Source organism: Kogia breviceps, chromosome X, assembly GCF_026419965.1.
Source record: "Kogia breviceps isolate mKogBre1 chromosome X, mKogBre1 haplotype 1, whole genome shotgun sequence".
NCBI classification, from domain to species: Eukaryota; Metazoa; Chordata; class Mammalia; order Artiodactyla; family Physeteridae; genus Kogia; species Kogia breviceps.
In genome coordinates this window covers 69,077,585-69,100,842 of record NC_081330.1, presented here as the reverse complement: position 1 = coordinate 69,100,842, position 23,258 = coordinate 69,077,585, and the positions used below count along the sequence as shown (strand labels likewise).

Sequence of the window (23,258 nt, the reverse complement as noted above, 5' to 3'; positions counted from 1 at the left end):
AACTGTGCAAGGAAAATAGATCAAATGTTAGAAGTTAAGTGGTGAATAAAGGGGAAGAAAAAGCTAGTCGTGAGGGATGCTGAAGCTGTGAAATTTTTTTAAGAAGGGCAAGGGCTTGAATAAAAAAATGTGATTTCAAAAATTTATATTAAAGATTGGGAATTAAGTTTAGTGTGTGGCATCAAATACTAGTTATCCTCAGACTAAGTATATATGGCCCCAATTAGTTGTTATCACAAATTGTTCAGCTTATTGAATGTGATTCATAGGTGTCAAACTGAGATGCCTTAACATTTTCTTTAAATGACATTGGCATTGCAAGATTAAACACTTAACACTAAAGCCATGATATGAGTGCACTTTTGACAAAACTGGAATAAAACATTTAGGATACTACTTAAATAAAAGCAATCTATGTAGTTCATTTATCTTAGTGTTAATTTTATAGCTATTTTATAATTTATCCCAGACTATTATAAAATATATAAAACTGAGATATAAAGTATCAGCAATATAACTTTGCACTTTAAATAATTTTCAGCTACAGATTTTGCTTTTAGAAAACAAACTTTAAAGCAGCTGTTTCATTTCCTTGTAAAAGTTTCTGAAATGCATATACTTGGGTCCCTGATGGACTTAGCTGTTGTGACTTCCAGACTTTTCCAACACTTTAACCCTTATACAAAGGAACAAACAAACCTTTATTGTGCCTTGTTTAATGGTTCATGTTTCCACACAGGACAGTAGAATTTAAAAATTTAAAATAATGTATGTATGCTTATATATATGTATTTTAAAACTTAATTAATGAGCTTTAAACTGTGGGGTGAATCTGTGAGATGAGGTAAGGAAATTTGGCACATTTCAAACAGTATCCTTTAAGTTTTGGTAAATTGTGTAACACAACATATTTTTCCACTGTGATCTACAGGTGCTATCCACATAAGTGGGGGTGGTTAATAGCAAGAATCACTGGAATGTTTCTAGTAAATTAACAGGGACAAGCTCCCCAAATACTCACAACCAAATGTTGATATAGAAGTAAAAATATATACAATACAGTCACTTTTTTGTAGTTTGGCACAATGTTTTACTTCCTTTCCCCTTGGGTAAACAGTGCATAAACTACTTTGTGCAACTGTATGACTTCTAAAGTCTTTTACATAGAACATCAGATTAAAGTTTGCTTCCAAAGACTTATTCCCACACTTTAAAATTCTTTTCTTTAAGCACTTACATGTCAACATACATACCACAAGGCATATTTTGAAAGAAATAAAACACAAACATCAAATGTCTTTCTGGAAAATGGGAGTCTCTTCTTCAAACACAGGTAAAACCCAAAATGCTGTTTCTGCTTTTAGGAGATTGTAGTCGGAATCCCTGCAGAAAAACCAAACAATTTATGCCATCTTAGTTAGCTTTAGTGTATGTCCCACAAAGGGATCATACAATCTAAATTTGTTTACATCATACTAGATGTCGTACGATGCAGAAAAAGATATAAATAGCAGGGGACACTAGAAAGCACTCCTAATTGCCATATGATGAGATTTTGTTTTCCAAATTATGCTCTTTTTGCTTAAATGATCTTGGCATTTTTGTCTATATAACTTTTAAATTCTGTTATTCAAAAATTTTCTCACTGCAAAGCCCTTCCCTTCCCCAAGTCATTCAAGAGCATATTTTAGTTGTATTTTCTCAGTAAGTAAAAACTAATGCTGACTAGCAGAAAAAGTAGCCTTGTCAGAATTTATCCCTAGTCAAGCCACTACAAAATTGCCCAATCTTTTGTGTGGCTTAGAGGTATAGGGATTTTCATGCACTTTTTTTCTTTTCGTTTTAATTTGAAAAAGAAGGGAATGGGACAGTTTCTTTCATGCAAACTGCTTTCAAGAGGGAAAAAAATGAGGGACTGCGGGCTTAGCAGAGTAGGAAAGCTAAGGGTGCATCATCTCAGCCATTTTGGTGCAGTATTACCTCAGTTTTTCAAAAGAAGCTGTCCCAGCCTCATCCTTGTGGACCTGTTCTCGCTCCATACGCTTTCCCTTACACTTCTCATCTCTCAGGGCCTTGGAGCTGGTTTTGTGACGATATAACTTTTTGTGTGTCGGTCCATTATTGCCTAAAGTGCTCAGGTTATTATACTTTTTATCAAAGAAGGCAGAGCGAGAGTCCTCGTTATAACCAGGCATGCTTGCACGACCAGGATCACCTATTGCTGCTTTCCCATTGCTTTTACTCACACCCTTGATGGACCTGTGATTCTTAGTGGCTCCTGGAGAGCCACTGTTGGCCTTTTTCTTAGATTCCTGTGGTGTCCCAGCCAATATTTTGAGGGTTTTTAATTTTAGACTATTGGACTCAGGGGAGTAGAATATATTGGGGTCTCCATGGTGCTCCATGGGTTCGCAAAGGGGCTCTATGGAGGCCATCATGAATCTCTGCACATCTGCCATACCAGAGGCAATGTTGGACAAGATATAAGAAGGCTCCTGAAATTCCCGTTGATCATCATCCAGAAGGTTGTTGGTGTTGGTGCCCATGTTCATGTCACTCCAGCCTGGGCTGCTCTCCTTCCCCAAAGACCAATCTCCAGAAAGTCCCTTCTGACTTGGCATCTTCATAGAGGCCACAGGGCCAGTATGTTGGATACATTCAGCCAAAGTCTTCCCTGTGGAGGATATGCTGTTGATTTGGCCTCCTCCACGACCGATGCCAATTTGCATTTTCTCTCCATTGACTGCAGCCATGAATTTCCCTTTTTTTGTTGACTTAGGGACCTGGCGGGAGGTTTTGCCAGGTGGTTTTTCAATCCCTTTGTTGTTGGCTTTGGGGTTTTTTTTCCTGTTGTTTTTCTGAGAAGAGCTTTGGTTCGTAGCCCCACTCTTGTTGGGTGAACTTTTCTTTCTTGATTTTGACACCTTGTTGTTGGTACTCATTTGACCAGATGGATCATTAAACGCTGATAAGCAAGGGGCTTTTTGGAGCAGGCTGACAGAATCCTCATCATTGAACATATGGAACTGAAACTGATGGTTATTTAAAGTAAATCCATCATCTACTTGGACCTGCCGTGAAAGGGTACTGCAGTCCCATTTGATTTTTTCCATATTGCCCAGTATTCCTGGGACACCCTCTTGGAACCCCTTTAGTGTTCCTAGTGTCTTGATACTCTCACATCTGGTAATCTGAGGGGAAAGACTGGGGGTGTCAGGTGGGGACATCTCTGAGAGGGAAGAGTGGCGGAATTTGTCAGGAGTGAAGTTGGAGATATCCAGGAGGTCAGTGGACTCCTTTAGTGGTGCTATTTCATCAATGCTCTGCTGGATCACCAGCTTGGGGCTGCAATGGGCCAGGAAGTCATCAGTGATATCATCATCACCATCCTTTTCACAAGACTTCAAGCTTAAGGAGCAATAATTGCTTGAGTTCACAGAGAGTGGGGCCATGGAATCAAAGCTAAAGAGCCGCCCATCATCCATATTCACTGGACCCTGCTGGAAAGGAAAGCAGATCTCTCCATTATTGAAGTGACATAATTGATAAGAGTCATCAGATGAGAGCTGGGTGTCTTGCACAGAGGCATACAGGACCTTGTTGCAACTACTGCCACCACTGTTGAGGCAGATCGGATTGTATGTTGTAGCTGTGAGGTTATTTTCCATAGAAACTACTTGGGAGACTCCAAATTCACATGATTGGTTTGGAGCTATCTCCCTTGAGACTGCAGCCATGAATTCCTGGGAGCCAGAAGTAGGTTTGTTGGGCCACACATTTCCATAGTTGCTTGATTCCATTTTGAAGTTTTGGGATGACTGAAGCAGCTCAGACTCAGAAGGCGAGGAAAGCACACAGTCCTGGGCAGGCTGGAGAGGTACAAATGATTTTTCTGTTTGAGTGGGGCTGACTTCATTTTGCTCTGGAGAATGCTGAGTGAAGTATGAAATGCCAGTATTATTTGACAAGTCAGAAGCATCTAACAATGTCTGCAAATACCCTCCAGGGATAACAGGTATATTGTTGGCAACATGAGCAGATGATAGAGGCATTTCAGAAGAGCAGGTGGTTGGGAGGAAAGTAGAATTCTTAGCAACCTTTGTCTCATGAAATTCAGATAGATGTGAACTGTTTGAGGTCCCAGGAATAGCTTCATTCTTTGAATTAGCCTTGGAAGATTGGTCTCCCAAAAGAGGGGTCATTTGAACAACTGGCTTGCTTTCTTGCCCAGCTTTGATTTTCTTGGATTTTAACCTGGCTTCACTTTTAAATTTGATTTTGTTGAGCACTTTCCTCTCTGGCCCCTTAAATTGTGCATCTTGGGCTTTGACTTTCACTGAGTCAGGGCCTGTGATGTCATTTAAATGTGATCCATTTGCACAGTCGGGGGCAGCCAGAGGTGCTGACTTCAGTGTACCTTTCAGGCCTCCATCTTCTTTACGACTACTAGCTTGCCTCTCATCATTGCAGAATGAAACCTGCCTACCACTTGCTGAAGTTTCCATGGATGGGATTCTTTGAATCCTGTGCCTGTTGCCAAGTTTAGATTTTCGTTTGCGAGCAGGTGGCAGGAATGACACCTCAAAGCTACCTGGTTCAAAGCTTTGCTTTTGGCATAAGGGTGTTTTGTTGGAGTCTGAATTGCTGTTTTTCTGCTTTTTCTTCTTTTGCCAGAAGCCCTTCAAGGGGGCCAGCTTGGCATATTTGTTGAGCTGCGTCTCACTCAAATTCACTGTTGTCTCACTGGCATCCACCCTACCCAACTTCACCAGCATGTTCTTCTCACCTTTAAAACGATTGATGATGATATATTTGATAATAACAGGGGGCTCCTTACGAGTTACTTTTCTTCTCTTTTTGGGACACCATTCATCATCATCTTCCTCTTTACAACCACCTGGCAGCCATTCCTTCCTCTCATTTACTTTTTCACCCTCTAGTGAGTCAACATCATATAGATAATCTTCACTATACCTGACTTTTCTCTTGGCTCGCAGCCCATAATTCTGCTGGGAGGAGGAGCTGCCAGAATTAGTGTCCCGAGCCATATAGCGGCTACAGTCCTTGATCTCCCCCATGGCATCATAAGAGACCTCAATGAAGGAACTGTCTTCACTAAAATTCCCTGATGCCTCCAAGGAATTGGCAAGATGGCCTTGCTTTGGATTCTTAAATTGCCCTACTTCAGGTCCACTGCATGGTTTATTTAAGGCAGATTTTTCTCCATTATCCTTTGCATCTTTTTTCTCTACACCTTTGTCTTCCTGGCCTTCTTCTTTGCCTTTCTTCTTGTCCAAGATTTTATCTTCCTCCCCCCAGATAATGCTCACATCAGGGACCTTGAATTGGGAAAGATCACTGCTCTGCTTCAGGGCTCCACTCTTAGACTCCCGCTTGGGGCAGGTAGTGAAGACACTGGGAAAAAAGTTGAATTGGGCATCCTCCTGCATCAGAAGGGTGGTTTTGTCTCGAATGTTGTCCTGGAAGGATTCATATCGAATTTTCAGGGAGCAGACATCACTGCCCAGTGTTGACTCATCATCATCGAACATGTAGTTATCCACATCTTCTTCAGAGAACAGGTTGACAGACAGCTCATTCTTGGAACAGAGGTCAAGCAGTTCAATCTTACTCTCACTAATAAAAGTCTCAAAGTAACCCCAATCCTGATTGGAATTTGCCAGCAAAGCCTCTTCTGTATTGCACTTATCTAATAGTAATGCCTCATAATAACTTTTCTGAGCTGGGTCCTCCAAGTCAATGTCAGGTTTCTCGGCTTCTCGTCTATCTCCTGCCCTTGATTTGTGCAGTGGGAAGCCTAGGAGCTGGTCTGAGAGCAGCTGCTCTCCGTATTTCATGTTTTCTCCAGCATTAATACACTGAATCCCTATATCAGAGACTGCACAAGTTTCATAATCCCTATTTAGATCACTGACTTTTAGACTGATCCCTGGCTCAGGATCTACTGCATCCTTGGATTCCATGAAGCAGCCCAAGCAAGTCCGGCTTGGCTGCATGAGGCACTCCCCATTCAGAGCTGACATGCCTGCAGGCTCCATTATGGCAAATGGAGCTTTCTCACACTCATTGGGCAGTGACCATGTGTTCAGGCCTTTTGCAACACCAGATGTAAGGGAGATGGCATTCACAGAAGCACTATTAGCAGCATGCTCAGGTGCTTCAATCAGGCCCAAAGGAGAGGGAGGGCTCTGCATACAGGGCTTCTTAGAGGGCAGAGGCAGGAGACCTCTGGGATACATCAGGTTCTCTTTTTGAGTCACCAGTATAGGCTGGATTGGTGTAGCAGCTTCTAGAGCTGCAAATGACTTCATTGCCACATCCTGGTCCTCTGAATCTACAGAAAAGGGGAAAAAATGACAGAAATAAAGTTAAAGGTATTAGATCAGACTCATTAACTCTCTTTCCCTTGATCAGTTTCTGGTACTTGATCTTATGATATAAAATCTAAGCTTCAGCTTCTCTAACTTTAGAAGTAGAAACTACAGAGTTAAAGAACAACCTTGATATTTATGCGAGTGAAAAATAATATTTTTTTAGGTTCAGCTTTTTCTTCAGACACACACAGCACTCTCTTCAGAAATGAGGAAAAAATTGGATTGCTTGATCAACTGGAAAATCAAAGATTTCAGAGTGGGAAAATGCTCAGATGGGATATATTCATGGTTTTGAACTATGAGGCATAGTCCCATCCTTCAGACCTCACCTATGTTTTGGAAGCTCCTACTGAGTCTAAACATTCCAGGTTTCACATCAGAGCATATTTCTAATTCACCAGGAATTTAGAGGAACTTAAGTATCCATTTGATAGAGATGATTTGGAAGAGCAAAGGGCTTGGATTCGATACCTCTTAGAGACCCTTCTAGTCCAGTTAGAGATCTGGTGGAATAAAGTTTAGGATTAATTCCTATCTCAGAGGCATCCTAGACTTAACTTGCCCCAGCTCTGTGGATACCGAAAATCTATAGTACTAACAAAGGACTTCTGGGAGAGATATTACATACCATAATTAAATTCCCTTACCATTTTCCTTGACCCCATTAATCATAGTGTTTTCTCCATTGGCTGAGGCAGCAACAGCCTTATCTTGTTGGTTATCCATGAATGGAACCTCTTATTGTTTCATTCCAAGTCCAAATGCTGTCCAACCTGCACATTTCAAATACATAATATCAGTCATCAAATTTTCTTCTCTGTTTTAAGCTCATTTCAGCTAGAGAGGTTTTAAAAGGTTCACTGGAATTTACCTATTTCCAGACTGGCTTCATAGCCACTATTGTTTTTCTTTCATAGTTTATACCTACCATATAAGTCAATTTGGAAACTCACACTTCATTCATACATTCTAGATCCTTCTGTCCCCTCTAGGCTACCATACCATTCAAAACTGAAATCTGAGGAAGCAGGCAAACTTACATCTTCTTCCAGATAGTAATACATTTAACCTAATCATGGCCATCCAATTAGGAAGGACGCAAAGTAGAGCCCAGACTAACCTGAGACAAGGGGTGTGTACATGTGGAGATTGGCTTTATTTCTGTTTGTTTCATCTCTAATTCAGATGATCATAAGCTCTTAAAAAACAAGCCAATTTGTATATATACACATATAAATCCCATTCATATTTTCTTTGTGCTTAAAATTTGACTGCTAAGTATGAAAGAGGTAGAGAATTTCTTCCATGATTTCTTGGCTTTCATGACCTGAGCTCTGGTTTTGACAAATATTTCTCCAAGCCCACAGCAGGATTTTTAAATGTGACTACAAAGAAGATCTGGAATTTCTGAAAATGTCCCAGCATTATCTGGTATTTTTAGTGTATAGAACACATATCTATAGCCCCTCATGTCTTGCCCACCTACCTGGAGGGTAGGTATATGCAAAATGATATGAGGCACAGCCACTCAAGGTGGAGGTCTCTACCATGTGCCACTACAGCATCTATAAATCTCTATTTATTCCAAACCCCCTTTCTCTAGACCTTTTCCTCAGCCAAGGATCCATCCCTTTATTATAAAGCATAGACTACTTTACTGATGGCCAAGCAGCTATTATAAAAATCTCAACTGTATATTCACTTACTCTAAAACATGCAAATACTATAAAAGGTAGGTCCAGCATTGTGAGAATAAGACAGTTTTAAATGATTCAATCTTTATACCCTAAAGCCTATCTGGGCCTATTTCCTTATCTGTAAAATAAGAAGTCTATATTAGGCAATCACTCATTTTTTTAAAAGTTAGATGATCCTCGGTTCCCCTAATATTTATACATCATAATTGCCCAACTTTCTTCTCATTTTATACAAGACTTGACTTGAGAGTAGCCAATAAAACCACAGGTGTCAGGAAAAAGAGAAAGAGATGCTTACTTGTTGTATTTACACAGAAAGAAGGGCTGGAGATTTCTAAAAGGTAGAGATGCTTGGCTAACAATGTCAAAATCACCATCCTTTGGCAAGGAGGGCTCATTTGTGGTAGAATCGAATGAACAGATCAGATGGTTGAGCCCCTGTTTCAGAGAGGACCCTATGGGCAGATGGAATCATACTGTCATCATGGATTACTCTGTGTATCTTTTTTAAAAAAGGAACTCAGTAGAACTTCAGGTATCATTTTACTCTTCTTTAACCCCTCCACTAATTGTATCTTGGCAGGGACTTGATAAGGGGCAAATTATTTGTAGATTTCAATAATTTAGTGGCTTCTTGTCCCTTATGCCTAAGGCTAACTACAAGGAAGTCCGTTTTTAATCACCAGGAAGACCAAGGCACAGAGAAACAAAAAATAAAATAAAGTCACAAAATAACATAATGGCAGATCTAACAAAGGAACCCAAGTCTCCAGACCAAGAAACCAGGTGTTTTTTTCTTAGAACACAAATGCTTTCTCTATTCTTACCACTTCCAAACCCTGGCCAAAACAAGGCTATAGAGATATGTTTCCACAGGTTACTGATCTATACTTATACCCTCCTTTCAGGTAATGAAATAAAGAACAGCTGCCTGAGATAAGTATTGATTATTAGCAAAAATTAATGCACCATAAAATATATACAGGAGCAATGCACTTAAGTATCAAGAGTTATCCAGTCTTGTCAGACATGACAAGAATACTGTGTCATGGGACATATTAGTGCCACTGTAACTCTACTCTGGGATGTTATTTCCCTAAGAACATATATTTCCTCTCAGAAAAATCTGTCCAAGCACCCAGGATTTATGGCTCTGCAGTAAATGGAATCTTAAAGGGTTGAGAATAGAGGAAATATGCTTTAACAAAAGATAAAGAAGAGGTGGAGAGGGGTATGGGAGCTTGATAAGTTGGGAAGGGGAGAGGAAGGGAGCACTAGGTGCTGGGCTGGATAGAGTTACAGAAGTTATCTCATTTTGTACTAACAATCACCTTGTAAGGTTGGTTCTACTAGGTTCTTTTTTTTTTTCTTTTTCTGGGCCACACGGTGTGGCTGGATCTCTGACCAGGGATCACTAGACCACCACGGAAATACCTTATTTTTTTCAAAAGGGCAAACTGAGTATCATAGATACTAACTTAGATACTAACAGAGGTACTATATTAGATATTAACTTAATGATTATCAATTATTTGGGCTTTTTTTCTACAGAATTAGAAGGCTAAATCCTGAGCAGACAATCCTTCAGTCCTTTCCTATGACTTCAAATCTCAGCTCTAAATGACACAACTTAAAGGTATGTATTTTCCCACATTTTAATTTATTTATACCTTGGCTGCTTATAAAAAATGATTCATGAGAGGGATTATAATTTTGTATAGCTACAATACAAACAGCTCTGGGCTTGCTTTAGCTCTTCCCAACTGATCAGCATTTTAAGATAGCAAATTTTGTGGGGTTATTAAAATCTATTTTGAGCTAAAATTGATTAACACTTTTGGAATAATGTACAATAAGTTGCTTTGTATGGTAAATCATACAGTGTGTAATGGCACTGATCTAACATTAGCATGGAGACAGGTATTTTGAAGCAAGAAAATGCTCATTTAAAGTGGAAAAGCAACCACTCCTACTTGGCCTTCCCCTCAGTTGGGCCTGAAGAGGGCTCACAGTTCCTGTCCCAGTAGGCTGCTATGCTCTTGGCCCAAAGGCCTTTAAGGCTCAGGTCTTCTCTTCACCTCCCCTCTATACTCCCAGTCTAGATGACCCACACGAGCATTTGTGTTGGGGGCTATCCTTGGCCTTTCCCAGCTGAAAAAAAAAACAACAAGGAAAGAAAGTATATTATATTTCTGCCTATGGACCTGGGACAACATAGCCTTTGGTACTGGAGTAGTGCTGATTTCTGGAATACCAGTTTAAATCAATTCAACAAATTGACTATGTACTACCTGTGGTCGTAGTGGTGTACCAGAAACTGTAGTGGAAAAGACAGGTGACTGAGACTAGATCCATGTTCTCAAGGTGCTCAGAGTCTATGGGGGAAAACAAGCCATAGACAAATTCTAATAAATATATAACACACTGAAGGAGAGGCAAAAAGTTTCTACAGAAGTTCAAAATGGAGAGAAATTATTCCACTTCTAGAGAGGAGGGAAATCAGTGAAGGCTTCACTAATAGCAGCAGCATTTGAGATGGAACTTGAAGGATGGTCTTTCAGGAGGTGAGGATGGAAAAGTATAGAGGAGAGAAAGGCATTCCAGGCTGAAGGAACTTCATGAGATGCTGCGAGTCTCTCCCTACTCCAGTCTATCTAAACAACTGCTACAGAATCATAGGCCTGACAACTTTCCTTGCATATAACACCCTTTTCAATCAATACTCAACCTCTCAAGTTGTATTCTCCTTTCATTCTCTTCACCTCCGCTCTATACTCCCAAATATTCTAACTCTCTCTGTTTCATTAATATGCTAGACCACTTTTTGCTTCCAGGAGTCTTGCTCTTGATATTCTCTCTGCCTGGAATGCCTCTCCCCACTCTTTCCCCTTCCTCTATTCCTTCCCTTCTTCCCCCTTCCAGCTTCTCTTTCATCTCCCTCTCCTATTCCCTACTCAAAATCTCCCTGACACTTTCCTTGATTCTTCCCACCCCAAACAAAATTTGTCTCTTCCCTTCTCTGGTTCCCAAAGAACTTTGCTCTCCTCTGTGTTTATCACCTTATATAAACATTACTTCTTTATATCTGATACCCTCAAAAGACTAAGCATCCCTCACCTCCACAGGGCTTAGCCCAAACAGTGCTTAGAACATTGTATATACTCTGTAAAAGTTGACTAGAAGATGATGTTGAATGGTAGGAAAAGATGGCGGAGAATTTGGGGAACAGTAGTGGTTGGCTAAAATACAGTAAGTCCCCTATGTTCAAACGAGTTCTGTTCCGAGAGCACGTCTATTAAGTCCAATTTGTTCGTAAGTCCAACAAAGTTAGCCTAGGTACCCAACTAACACAATCGGCTATATAGTACTGTACTGTAATAGGTTTATAATACTTTTCACACAAATAATACATAAAAAACAAACACAAAAGTAAAGAAAACATTTTTAATCTTACAGTGCAGTACTTTGCAAAGTACAGTAGTACAGTACAACAGCTGGCATCCAGGGGCTAGCATGGAGTGAACAGGCAAGAAGAGTTACTGACTGGAGGAGGGAGAGGAGGTGGGAGATGGTAGAGCTGAAGGACTGTCAGCAACAGGAGATGGAGGGTAAGCTGCAATTTCACTCACGCTTGACATTGATGGCACAGGTTCTGGTTCCTTGTTGGATTCAGTTCTATCTACCCTCTTGAAAAAACGATCCAGTGATGTCTAGGTAGTAGCTCTTTTTTCTCGTCATAGATGACACGGTAGCACTGGATTGCATTGTGAACGGCTGCTGCAACCTTAGTGTACCATTCTAGGTTCAGATTCTGTGCCTCAAAAATTAACAGTGCCTCCTCAAATAAAGAAAATCCCTTGCCATTTCCTGCATCGTGAATCTCTTCAGTTCTTCAGTTACTTCTTCCTCTCGTCTCTCTTAATCCTTTCTCTGGGCCTTCGTTTCCATCAGGTTTTCATTAGTAAGCTCCTCGTGTTGCACGGCAAGGAGTTCGATGAAGTCGTCCTCTTGCAGATCTAGCTCCAGCTTCTCACTGAGGGTCACTAAGTTGCTGAAGACCTCTTTGGACTCCTCATCCACCTTCTCAAATCCATGAAAATCGTGAACAAATTGCGGGAAAGTTCTTCTAAACCCCATTCATGGTGACTGACGTAACCTCACGCCAAACAAAGTCATTTTTTTTTTTATGGCTTTGTAGATGTTATAGTCCTTCCAAAATTGTCACAAGGTTGATCCTGATTCATCACTTGCCTTTACTGCCTAACGAAAAGTGTGACATAAATAATATTTCTTGAAAGTCACTATAACTCCTTGGTCCATAGGTTGGATGAACAACATAATATTTGGTGGCAGATGCACTACTTTGACATTGGGATGAAAGTCGTCCATGAATGGGGGTTGGCCCGGAGCACTGTCAAGCAGCAAAAGAATGTTGAATGGGACGTCCTTCTCCAAGCAATATTTCTCTACCTCCAGGATAAAATGGTGGAAAAATCAGTCCTGGAAAATGGCCTGTGTAACCCAGGCTTTGGGGTTACTCTTCCACACAACAGGAAGAGAGTCCTTGGCTATGTTTTAAAGGGCTCTTGGGTTCTCTGAATGATAAACTAAGAGAGGATTCAGCTTCATATCGCCGGAAGCATTGCCACCAAATAACAGAGTTAGCCTATTCTTTGCTGCTTTATAGCCTGGCACCAACTTTTCTCCTTACCGATGTAACTTTGGTCTGGCATCCTCTTCCAGGACAGTCCTGTCTCATCCATATTAAAAACATGCTTGGGTAAATACGTGCCTTCATCAATAATTTCTAGTAGCATTTCAGGAAATTGCCAGGCAGCTACCATATCTGCACTCATTGCCTCACCACTTTTACGTTGTGAATGTTGGCTCTAGCTTTGAACCAATGAAACCAGCCATGGCTGGCATTAAAATATGCACCCTCTGATTTTTCTCCGTGTTTCTTCTTCAAGTCTTCATAAAGGCTTTTATCTTTCTCTTGAATCAGCATTAAGCTGAGCAGGACTCGATGCTGATGCTGATCCTGCATCCACATACTGAGAAGTTTCTCCTTCTTCTCCATCTCTTTTCCATGTTTCAACATTATTGTTGACATGATCGGCACAGCAGACTTCACACGTTCCATGATCTTGTCCTTGTTCTTTAGAATCGTGCCGATGGTTGAATGATTCATGTTATAAGAATGAGCGACGTCTACCATCTTTTCACCTCGCTCCACTCTCTCAGTTACTTTCACTTTTGTTTCCATTGTTATCACTTGGCACTTCTTAGCAGTACCAGCTACATCACCTCTGCTTTTATGCTTGCTTCCGGACATCCTGGGCTGAAATATAGATACTGCACTACTGTACTCTATACAGTACTACTGTAAAGTACACAAAAGCACGACCACTTGTAGAGGATGCATGCACGTAACAATGTACGCCAGACACATGAACTAACTTAAATGACTGGACATGCAAACACATGTTCGCATCTTTGAAAGTTCGCAACTTGAAGGTTCGTATGTAGGGGACTTACTGTATCAGGTACATATAAGAAGATATCATTGAAAAGGTGAGAACTATACTCTGGAGGCCACCCAAATCCTAACTCAAGAAGACACTGAGGGTTTTGAGCAGAGGAATGCTATGATTAGAACATTAGGACCAGTGAGGGTGGGAGAATCAGAGTTAAGAAAATAGGTTAGAAGATGTGATGTTCAGGTGTGAGTAGTTAAGAAGATTAGAATTAGGGAGGAGGAAATAAAAATGGAAAGAAGATGTTAAATTTGAGTAGAACTGCAGAGGTGTGCTGTATAGATTTGGAAAATTATTTAGATGTGGCAGGCAAGGGAGCAGGAGTTGGCATATAGAGAGAAGAGAGAGGTCAAGGAGTTAATAGATGGTTGTAAAAGGAGCATTAGGGGTGGTTGGATTCCAGGTTACAGTAGCCTTAGAAATACAGTGCCAGGATGTTCACAAGAATAAAGCAAGGTGAGTAATAAGCCAGTTGTGAGGTCCAACATGGATAATGAAGCTGACAAAGGTCTTAGCTGTCATACTGGAAAGGAGGCAACTGACCAGCAAGCTGCTATAGATCTACAGGTTTGTTTAGGGGCTGAAATGGATCAATGAGATAGGACTGTTGTAGTGAACAGGTCCACAGAAGGTTTCCAGGTTAGCCTAGCCAAGATCTATCTAGTCTAATTCTTCCCAGTTCAGCTCCAGTCAGTTGATGGATGACAGAATCAGCATTAGTACAGAGAGAACATACTTACCCATAATGCTGCCTGGCTAATTCAATTTTCTAATATCTACCAGGATTTCACAATACTAGGTTAGAAATATGGAGGTATGATGCCTTTAAGTACAGAAAACATGCTTAAAAGAAGAGCCATATGTTTAAAAATATTAAGGATGAGAGAGACATCAAAAAAAGATGATCACAGTAAAATACTAAAAAAAATTCTATATATCTCAAAAGTACGGTATGAATCTATGCCATCTCTCATGATAAAGATTCCAAAATTCAAAAGATATGCACGGCTCTATTTACAATAGCCAGGACATGGAAGGAACCTAAGTGTCCATCGACAGATAAATGGATAAAGAAAATGTGGCACATATGGAATGGAATATTACTCAGCCATAAAAAGAAACGAAATTGAGTTATTTGTAGTGAGCTGGATGGAACTAGAGACTGTCATACAGAGTGAAGTAAATCAGAAAGAGAAAAACAAATACCATATGCTAACACATATATATGGAATCTAAGGAAAAAACTGGTTCTGAAGAACCTAGGGGCAGGACAGGAATAAAGACACAGATGTAGAGAATGGACGTGAGGACACGGGGAGGGGAAAGGGTAAGCTGGGACGAAGTGAGAGAGTGGCATAGAGATATATACATTACCAAATGTAACATAGATAGCTAGTGGGAAGAAGCTGCACAGCACAGGGAGATCAGCTTGGTGCTTTGTGTCCACTTAGAGGGGTGGGATAGGGAGGGTGGCAGGGAGATGCAAGAGGGAGGGGACATGGGGATATATGTATATGTATTGCTGATTCACTTTGTTATAAAGCAGAAACTAACACACCATTGTAAAGTAATTATACTCCAATAAAGATGTTTAAAAAAATATGCACGAAAAACTCATATAAGAAGTGATATCATATAATGGATGGAGTACAACCACTAAATAGCTGGGTGTCCTCAGATAAGCTCCTTCCCCTCTCTGGTCCTCAGTTTTATCAGCTATACAATAAGGGAATTGAAGTAAATTATATCTAAGGGTCTTTCTAACTTTGAGCAATCTATAATTCATTTAATTTTTTTAATTTAAAAAATGAAATTCCATGTACAAGGAAAAAATCACATATATTAAGAGTTCCGATTTAAGTTTTGTGTGATACTGAGGTGATCCTATAATGTACACCTGAGGGAACTCTTTACTCTCTTCCTTCTCATGTCCCTTCCTGTATTTGTCTGATTTTTGTACATTCCTACCCCAGTCCTGCCAGAGGCAGCAAGTAGGGTGCTGCTGCTGGTGACAGGGCTCTGTATGTTCCATCTGCCTTAATTTTTGGCAGCCATCAGTTTAAGGGAGGGGTCCTCTTTGCTATTAGGCTCCTGGGTAGCAGCTATAGTGGCTGCATCTTGGCATTGCTCAGTGGTTCAACATTTGGCCCTCCCTTCCTCTTTCTTTTCCCTCCCTCACTATTCTTATCTGCACCATCCTTTGTGATATCACCCTAAAGGAATTTCCGAAAAGATCAAGTGCATAGGATCAAAAATCAATGAGAAAGTATGTGAAAATGCATTGTCTATGTTAAAGCACTATACAAATGCCAGAAAACCTAGTATGCAATAAGACCTGAATTAGGGGTGGACAGAAACAAGCAGAGGCATTCATGGGCTCAAGTTGGGAATAGCCAGCCTCCCCACCAGTCTTTACCTAATTCTTTGATGAGTGCTAGTAGTTTTCTGGTAGCATCTTTAGGATTTTCTATGTATAGTATCATGTCATCTGCAAACAGTGGCAGTTTTACTTCTTTTCCAATTTGGATTCCTTTATTTTTCTTCTCTGCCATGGCTTGGACTTCCAAAACTATGTTGAATAATAGTGGTGATTGTGGACATCTTTCTCTTGTTCCTGATTTTAGAGGAAATGCTTTCAGTTTTTCACCAATGAGAATAATATTTGCGGTCGGTTTGTCATATATGGCCTTTATTATGTTGAGGTAGGTTCACTCTATGCCCACTTTCTGGAGAGATTTTATCATAAATGGGTGTTTTTCTGCATCTATTGAGATGATCATATGGTTTTTATTCTTCAATTTGTTGATGTGGTGTATCACACTGATTGATTTGTGAATATTGAAAAATCCTTGCATCCCTGGGATAAATCCCACTTGATCATAGTGTATCATCCTTTTAATGTGCTGTTGGATTCTGTTTGCTAGTATTTGGTTGAAGATTTTTGCTTCTATGTTCGTCAGTGACACTGGCCTGTAATTTTCTTTTTTGTGTGATATCTGGTTTTGGTATCAGGTTAATGTGCCCTCGTAGAATGAGCTTGGGAGTATTCCTTCCTCTGCAAATTTTTGGAAGAGTTTCAGAAGGGTAGGTGTTAACTTTTCTCTAAATGTTTGATAGAATTTGCCTGTGAAGGCATCTGGTCCTGGACTTTTGTTTGTTGGAAGATTTTTAATCACAGTTTCAACTTCAGTACTTGTGACTGGTCTGTTCATATTTTCTATTTCTTCTTGGTTCAGTCCTGGAAGGTTGTAGCTTTCTAAGAAGCTGTCCATTTCTTCTAGGTTGTCCATTTTATTGGCATATAGTTGCCTGTAAGAGCCTCTTATGATCCTTTGTATTTCTGTGGTGTCAGTTGAAACTTCTTTTTCATTTCTAATTTTATTGATTTGAGTCTTCTCCCTTTTCTTCTTGATGACTCTGGCTAAAGGTTTATCAATTTTGTCTTCTAAAGAACCAGCTTTAATTTTATTGATCTTTGCTATTGCTTTCTTTGTTTCTATTTCATTTATTTCTGTTCTGATCTTTATGACTTCTTTCCTTCCATTAACTTTGGGTTTTGTTTGTTCTTCTTTCTCTGTTTCCTTTAGGTATAAGGTTAGATTGTTTATTTGAGATTTTTCTTGTTTCTTGAGGTAGGATTGTATTGCTATAAACTTCCCTATTAGAACTGCTTTTGCTGCATCCCATAGCTTTTGGGTCATCGTGTTTTCATTGTCATTTGTTTCTAGGTATTTTTCGATTTCCTCTTTGATTTCTTCAGTGATCTCTTGGTTATTTAGTAGCATATTATTTAGCCTCCATGTGTTTGTATTTTTTACAATTTTTTTCCTGTAATTGATTTCAAATCTCATAGCACTGTGGTCAGAAAAGATGCTTGATATGATTTCAATTTTCTTAAATTTACCAAGGCTTGATTTGTGACACAAGATATGATCTATCCTGGAGAATGTTCCATGAGCACTTGAGAAGAGAGTGTATTCTGTTGGGTTCGGGTGGAATGTCCTATAAATATCAATTAAGTCTATCTGGTCTAATGTGTCTTTTAAACCTTGTGTTTCCTTATTTATTTTCATTTTGGATGATTTGTCCATTGATAAAAGTGGGGTGTTAAAGTCCCCCACTATTATTGTGTTACTGTTGATTTCCCCTTTTATGGTTGTTAGCATTTGCCTTATGTATTGAGGTGCTCCTATGTTGGGTGCATATATATTTACAATTGTTATATCTTCTTGTTGGATTGATCCCTTGATCATTATGTAGTGTCCTTCCTTGTCTCTTGTAACAGTCTTTAACATGTACTTTGTCTGATGTACGTATTGCTACTCCACCTTTATGTTGATTTCTATTTGAATGGAATATATTTTTCCATCCCCTCACTTTCAGTCTGTATGTGTCCGTAGGTCTGAAGTGGGTCTCTTGTAGAGAGCATATATCCAGGTCTTGTTTTTTTTTATCCATTCAGCCAGTCTATGTCTTTTGCTTGGAGCATTTAGTCCATTTACATTTAAGGTAATTATTGATATATATGTTCCTATTGCCATTTTCTTAATTGTTTTGGGTTTGTTTTTGTTGGTCTTCTTTCTTCCCTTCTTTTGTTCTCTTCTCTTGTGGTTTGATGACTAACTTTAGTGGTTTGTTTGGGTAGCTTTTTCTTTTTAATGTGTGTACCTACTGTAGCTTTTTGGATTGTAGTTCCTATGGGGTTTTGATATAGCGGTCTATATATGCACAATGTTGTTTTAAGTTGCTGGTCTCTTAATTTCAAATGCAATTCCCATTTCTTGCATTTGTACTTTCCTCATGGTTGCTGGGTTTGATATCATATTTGTTCTCTGATGATTTCCTACTATTACTTTATGTTTGCCTTTACTAGTGAGCTTTCCCATTTGTGATTTTCTTGTTTCTAGTTGTGGTTTCTTTTTTTTCTCCCCACCTAGAGAAGTTGCTTTAGCATTTGTTGTAAGGCTGGTTTGGCGGTGCTGAATTTTCTTAGCTTTTGCTTGTCTGTAAAGTTTTTGATTTCTCTGTTGAATCTGAATGAGAGCCTTGCTGGGTAGAGCACTCTTTTTTTTTCCTGGTAGAATATTCTTGGTTGTAGGTTTTTCCCTTTCATTGCTTTAAATATATGGTACCACTCTCTTCTGACCTGCAGTTTCTGCTGAAAAATCAGCTGATAACCTTATGGGAATTCCTTTGTATGTTATTTGTTGATTTTCCCTTGTTGCTGTTAATATTTTTTCTTTACATCTAATTTTCGTCAGTTTGATTAATATGTGTCTCAGTGTGTTCCTCCTTGGGCTTATCCTGCCTGGGACTCTCTGCACTTCCTGGACTTGGGTGACTGTTTCCTTTCCTATGTTAGGGAAGTTTTTGGCTATAATCTTTCAAATATTTTCTCAGGCCCTTTCCCTTTTCTTCTTCTGAGACCCCTATAATGCAAATGTTGCTGTGTTTAATGTTGTCCCATATGTCTCTGAGACTGCCCTCACTTCTTTTCATTCTTTTCTCTTTATTCTGCTCAGTGGCAGTGATTCCCACCACTCTGCCTTCCAGTTCACTTATTCGTTCTGCCTCAGTTATTCTGCTATTGATTCCTTCTAGTATATTTTTCATTTCAATTATTGTGTTGTTCATCTCTGTTTGTTCCTTAAATCTTCTGTCTTTGTTAAACATTTTTTGTATCTTCTTAGTCTGTGCCTCCATTCTTTTTCTGAGATTTTGAGTCAGCTTTAGTAACATTACTCTGAACTCTTTTTCAGGTAGATTGCCTATCTCCTATTTAGTTAGTTCTTCTTGTCGGTTTTTATCTTGTTCCTTCATCTGCAACATATTTCTCTGTCACCTCATTTTGTCTAACTTTCTGTGTTTGTGGTCTCCTTTCTGCACCTGAGGATCATATTTCCTCTTGCTTCTGGTGTCTGTCCCCTGGTGAGTGAGGTTGGACCAGGGATTTGTGTAGGCTTCCTGGTGGGTGATGCTGGGTCTTGTCCCTCTAGTGGGCAGAGCTGTGTTGAGGGAAGTGTTTTGAGGTGGCTGTAAGCTCAGTACAACTTTAGGCAGCCTGTCTTCTGATGGGATGGGCTGTGTTCCTATCCTGTTGGTTGTTTGGCCTGAGGCTTTCCAGCACTGGAGCCTGCAGGTTGTTGGGTGGGGCCAGGTCTTGGTGCCAAAATGGGGACCTCCAGGAGGCCTCACTCCAATCACTATTCCCTGGGGCCTCTGCTACTGGTGTCCTTGACCCCACTGTGAGCTACAGCCAACCCTCGCCTCCCAAGGAGACCCTCTAAGACCCCTAGGTGGGTGTAGCCCAGGCTCCTATGGAGGTACTGCTTTGTGCTGGGTCCCAGTGCATATGAGACCTTGTATGCACCCTCCAAGGGTGGAGTCTCTGTTTCCCCCAGCCCTGTGAGCTCTTGCACTCAAGCCCTGCTGTCCTTCAAGGTTAAATGCTCTCAGGGTTCTTCCTCCCAACTGCAGACCCACAGATTGTCTTGGAGGACTACTTTTATGTGGAAATGCCCCTGTGTAGCCTGCGTGGGTTTAATTTTTTTTTTTTTTTTTTTTTTTGCGGTATGCGGGCCTCTCACTGTTGTGGCCTCTCCCGTTGCGGAGCGCAGGCTCCGGACGCGCAGGCCCAGCGGCCATGGCTCACGGGCTTAGCTGCTCCGCGGCATGTGGGATCTTCCCGGAGCAGGGCACGAACCCGTGTCTCCTGCATCGGCAGGCGGACTCTCAACCACTGCGCCACCAGGGAAGCCCCGGTTTAATATTTTTTGATGCAAGGGCTGTTTTTAGTTTAGATGTCTGCCACCTCTTTCTTCAGTGTATGCTGGCTGTTATCCCCTTGCTAAGAGGTGTGACTATTGTTTTGGTGACCAGGGCCTGCAATGGATATGGAGCAGGCCTCCCCTTTGCTCTGTAGTTGTCACTGCCCTGTCAGAGGTGGGATCTGCTCCCTAGTTTTTGGAGTAGAGGCCCCCAGATCTGTTTGTTAGCTGTGTTTCTGATCTGCAGTGTGATGTAGGCAGGACTGAAGCACTCCCACTGGGAGAGAAGCCACTGAGTATTCCTCCTCTGGACTGTTCACCTATGGGTGTGCTTTGTTGTGTCACCTTTCACTGGTTGTGCGAGCTCTCAAATTATACCATTGTTGGTACTGCTCTCGGCCCCACCTTAACCATGGGTATGCTGGCAGTTGGCCCTGGTCTCTCTCAGGTGTTGTTTTCACCAGGACACCAGCATAGACCCACTGAAGTCAGGTCCCAGGATTGCAGTAATCATGGAACTGAACTTGCTGTGGGCACTATAGGGACAGCTCAGACTCTGGCTGGGCCCAACCCCAACATGTACGTGTCCATAAAGTCCACAGCTGCTAAAGATAAACCTATCTTGGCTGAGGGAGCTCACTGTCCATTCAGATGTTCTGCAGACGCTGAATTTAAAAAGCTGGTCACAGGGGTGTAAATCTGCAGTTTGTGCAGCTGTGAGGTGAGATTTCAGCTCTTCTTCCTTAGGTGCATGGCCCCTGGGGCTCAGTTGTGGTTTCAGCTACACCCCTGCATGTGGGTCACCCCACCCGGGGACCGGGTGTGGAGAAGGAGGCAGTGGCCGGAGCTGCAAGATCCTGTCCCATTGGGGATGGGTCAAAGAGGAGGAGGTAGTAGCTGGAGATGTGAGACCCTGCCCTGGTGGGAGTGCTTCTTAGTGCCCAGGGAGGCAGGGGCTGGTGTGCAGGGAGAGAAGCTGCAATGGTGGCCTCACCCTTTGTGTGTCACTCAACACCCAGACCAGTTGCTGCATTCGCCTCTGAGCCCTTGAAGCTTCCCTTCTGTCCCAGCTGATCTCCCTGCTGGTGAGGGGGTTTCCCCAGGTGCAGGAATGTCTCCTCACCTTCAGCTCCCTGCCAGGGGTGCAGGTACCATCCCATTTACTCTCCTCTTCCTTTTCCCTTCTTTGTTTCATCCTACCTGGTTACACGGGGATCTTTCTTGTCCTTTTAAGTGTCCACGGTCCTCTGCTAGTGTTCAGCAGGTGTTTTGTGAGAACTGTTCCATTTGTAGGTTTATTCTTGATGCATTTGTGGGGAGAGGTAAACTCCACGTCCTCCTACTCCCCCACCATCTTGACTCCTCCTAATTTATAAACTTTAGACCATAGGTAGCTCAAATTTACTGGCACATCTCAGAGTCCCTTTGCTTTTGCAAAATAATTATATTTTCAGGACTTCTGCCTGCTTTCTCTCTCAAGTTCAAGGAACAAGTGGTAGAGAAGCCCAATCACTGTCAGGTCAAGAATATGAAATATTTCTTTCCCAAAAGAGTCCCTTTCTTCTTGTTGCCAGACCCATATGGGCAGTATAATGGCACATTAGTTACAGGGAGATCAACCTGGAACACCCATTGATGTGTACAAGATGGTGAGTCTTTGGAAAGACTGTGCCACTGTATCCTGGCACTCTGTGAGAATGGGCTTATACAAGGTTTGTGTCCTAATCACAGAATGCCTTTGTTGCCAGGCAGCACTGAGTTACATTTAATGCTTGAGTTCAATGACTGTAGGCTGAATTATCTTTTAACTTTCTCCATATGGATCTCTTTTCTTATTACTAATCTAGCCTGTTAATTAAATTTGTAAAATATTATTAAATTACTTTAAGAAATATAACCACTGAACCACAGGGTTAGAAGGATCTAGGAAGATAGTCAAATCCCCTAATCCCCATTTTACAAATGGGGTAACCAAGTCCCATAAAGGGGAAACTACCTGCTCAATGTCACACAGTGAGTTGCTAACACAAAACATCCTTGGAAATATCCCCATGGCACCAAGTGGTTATTTTTATTTATAAGGTGAAATATAACTTATATATAAAAATAACCACTATTCAGAGGATTAACTTTTTGTTTGTCTTTACTGGAGGAAATACTGTCACAAATAAGAAAAATGTCCTTGCTTATCCCAAGACGGGGAGTGGAAGGGAGTGGAGAAAAAGCCAAACCCTAAACCTATCTGGGAAGGAGGCACTGCTCTTCCAGCCTCTGGCTTCTTGAGCTCTGTGTTGTCACCATCAATATAACAGTTCTGGAAACATCTTTCTCTGTTACACATACACACACATCATGTTCATGTATACTGAAAAAAAAATTCATGGTGTATTTCTTTTCCCATTGTGGAAGCAGAATGCTGCGTATTGAACTAGAGTTGGGAGACAAGCGGAGCTGGGAGTTCTAAGATAAATGCAACTACTTAATAATGCCTAGTCAAAACATCACTTGAAATTTTGGATGTGGGTTTGAGGGACCACAGATACCATGACCAGAGATACCATGACCAGAGATACCAAGTTAAAGGTTGTTGAAAAAGTCTCAAGTGATCACAGTAGATTTCTTTTATAGTCCTTTACTTCATCTTAATCCCCAAAGCAGGAAACAAGAATATAAAGAAATAAACATCAACTTAACTACTATATTTATTTAGAACCCCTAAGGAATTACAGCTGTATCTACTCATTTCCTGATAGCTATTTTTAGTAAGTAGACAAAAATCATCTATAAATGGTTCCAAGTAAATTGAGGACAACACATAACCAAATACAAAACATCCCATAAACAAAAGTGATACTGCTAACC

At 40.8% G+C, this 23,258-nt stretch overlaps 2 protein-coding genes across 3 annotated transcripts in view; both read right to left on the bottom strand.

Annotated features, from left to right (window-relative positions):
- Positions 1-524: 524 nt before the first annotated feature.
- The window catches only part of NEXMIF (neurite extension and migration factor), a 125,378-nt gene continuing 102,644 nt past the window's right edge, over positions 525-23,258 (bottom strand). Inside the window, exons 2-5 of one of the 2 annotated variants that reach the window (XM_067023491.1) lie at positions 8,391-8,547; positions 7,043-7,168; positions 1,981-6,355; positions 525-1,383 (exon numbers count right to left, since the gene is read on the bottom strand). In XM_067023491.1, the coding sequence (XP_066879592.1) occupies positions 1,290-1,383; positions 1,981-6,355; positions 7,043-7,121 (4,548 nt within the window). In that variant the 5' untranslated portion in view covers positions 7,122-7,168; positions 8,391-8,547 and the 3' untranslated portion in view covers positions 525-1,289. The remainder of the gene's footprint in view (positions 1,384-1,980; positions 6,356-7,042; positions 7,169-8,390; positions 8,548-23,258) is intronic. The other variant, XM_059050363.2, reaches the window with a different exon arrangement.
- Positions 12,945-13,427, bottom strand: LOC136793382 (putative CENPB DNA-binding domain-containing protein 1). The gene has a single exon (XM_067023167.1). It carries the CDS (start codon positions 13,425-13,427, stop codon positions 12,945-12,947), a length of 483 nt encoding a protein of 160 aa, XP_066879268.1.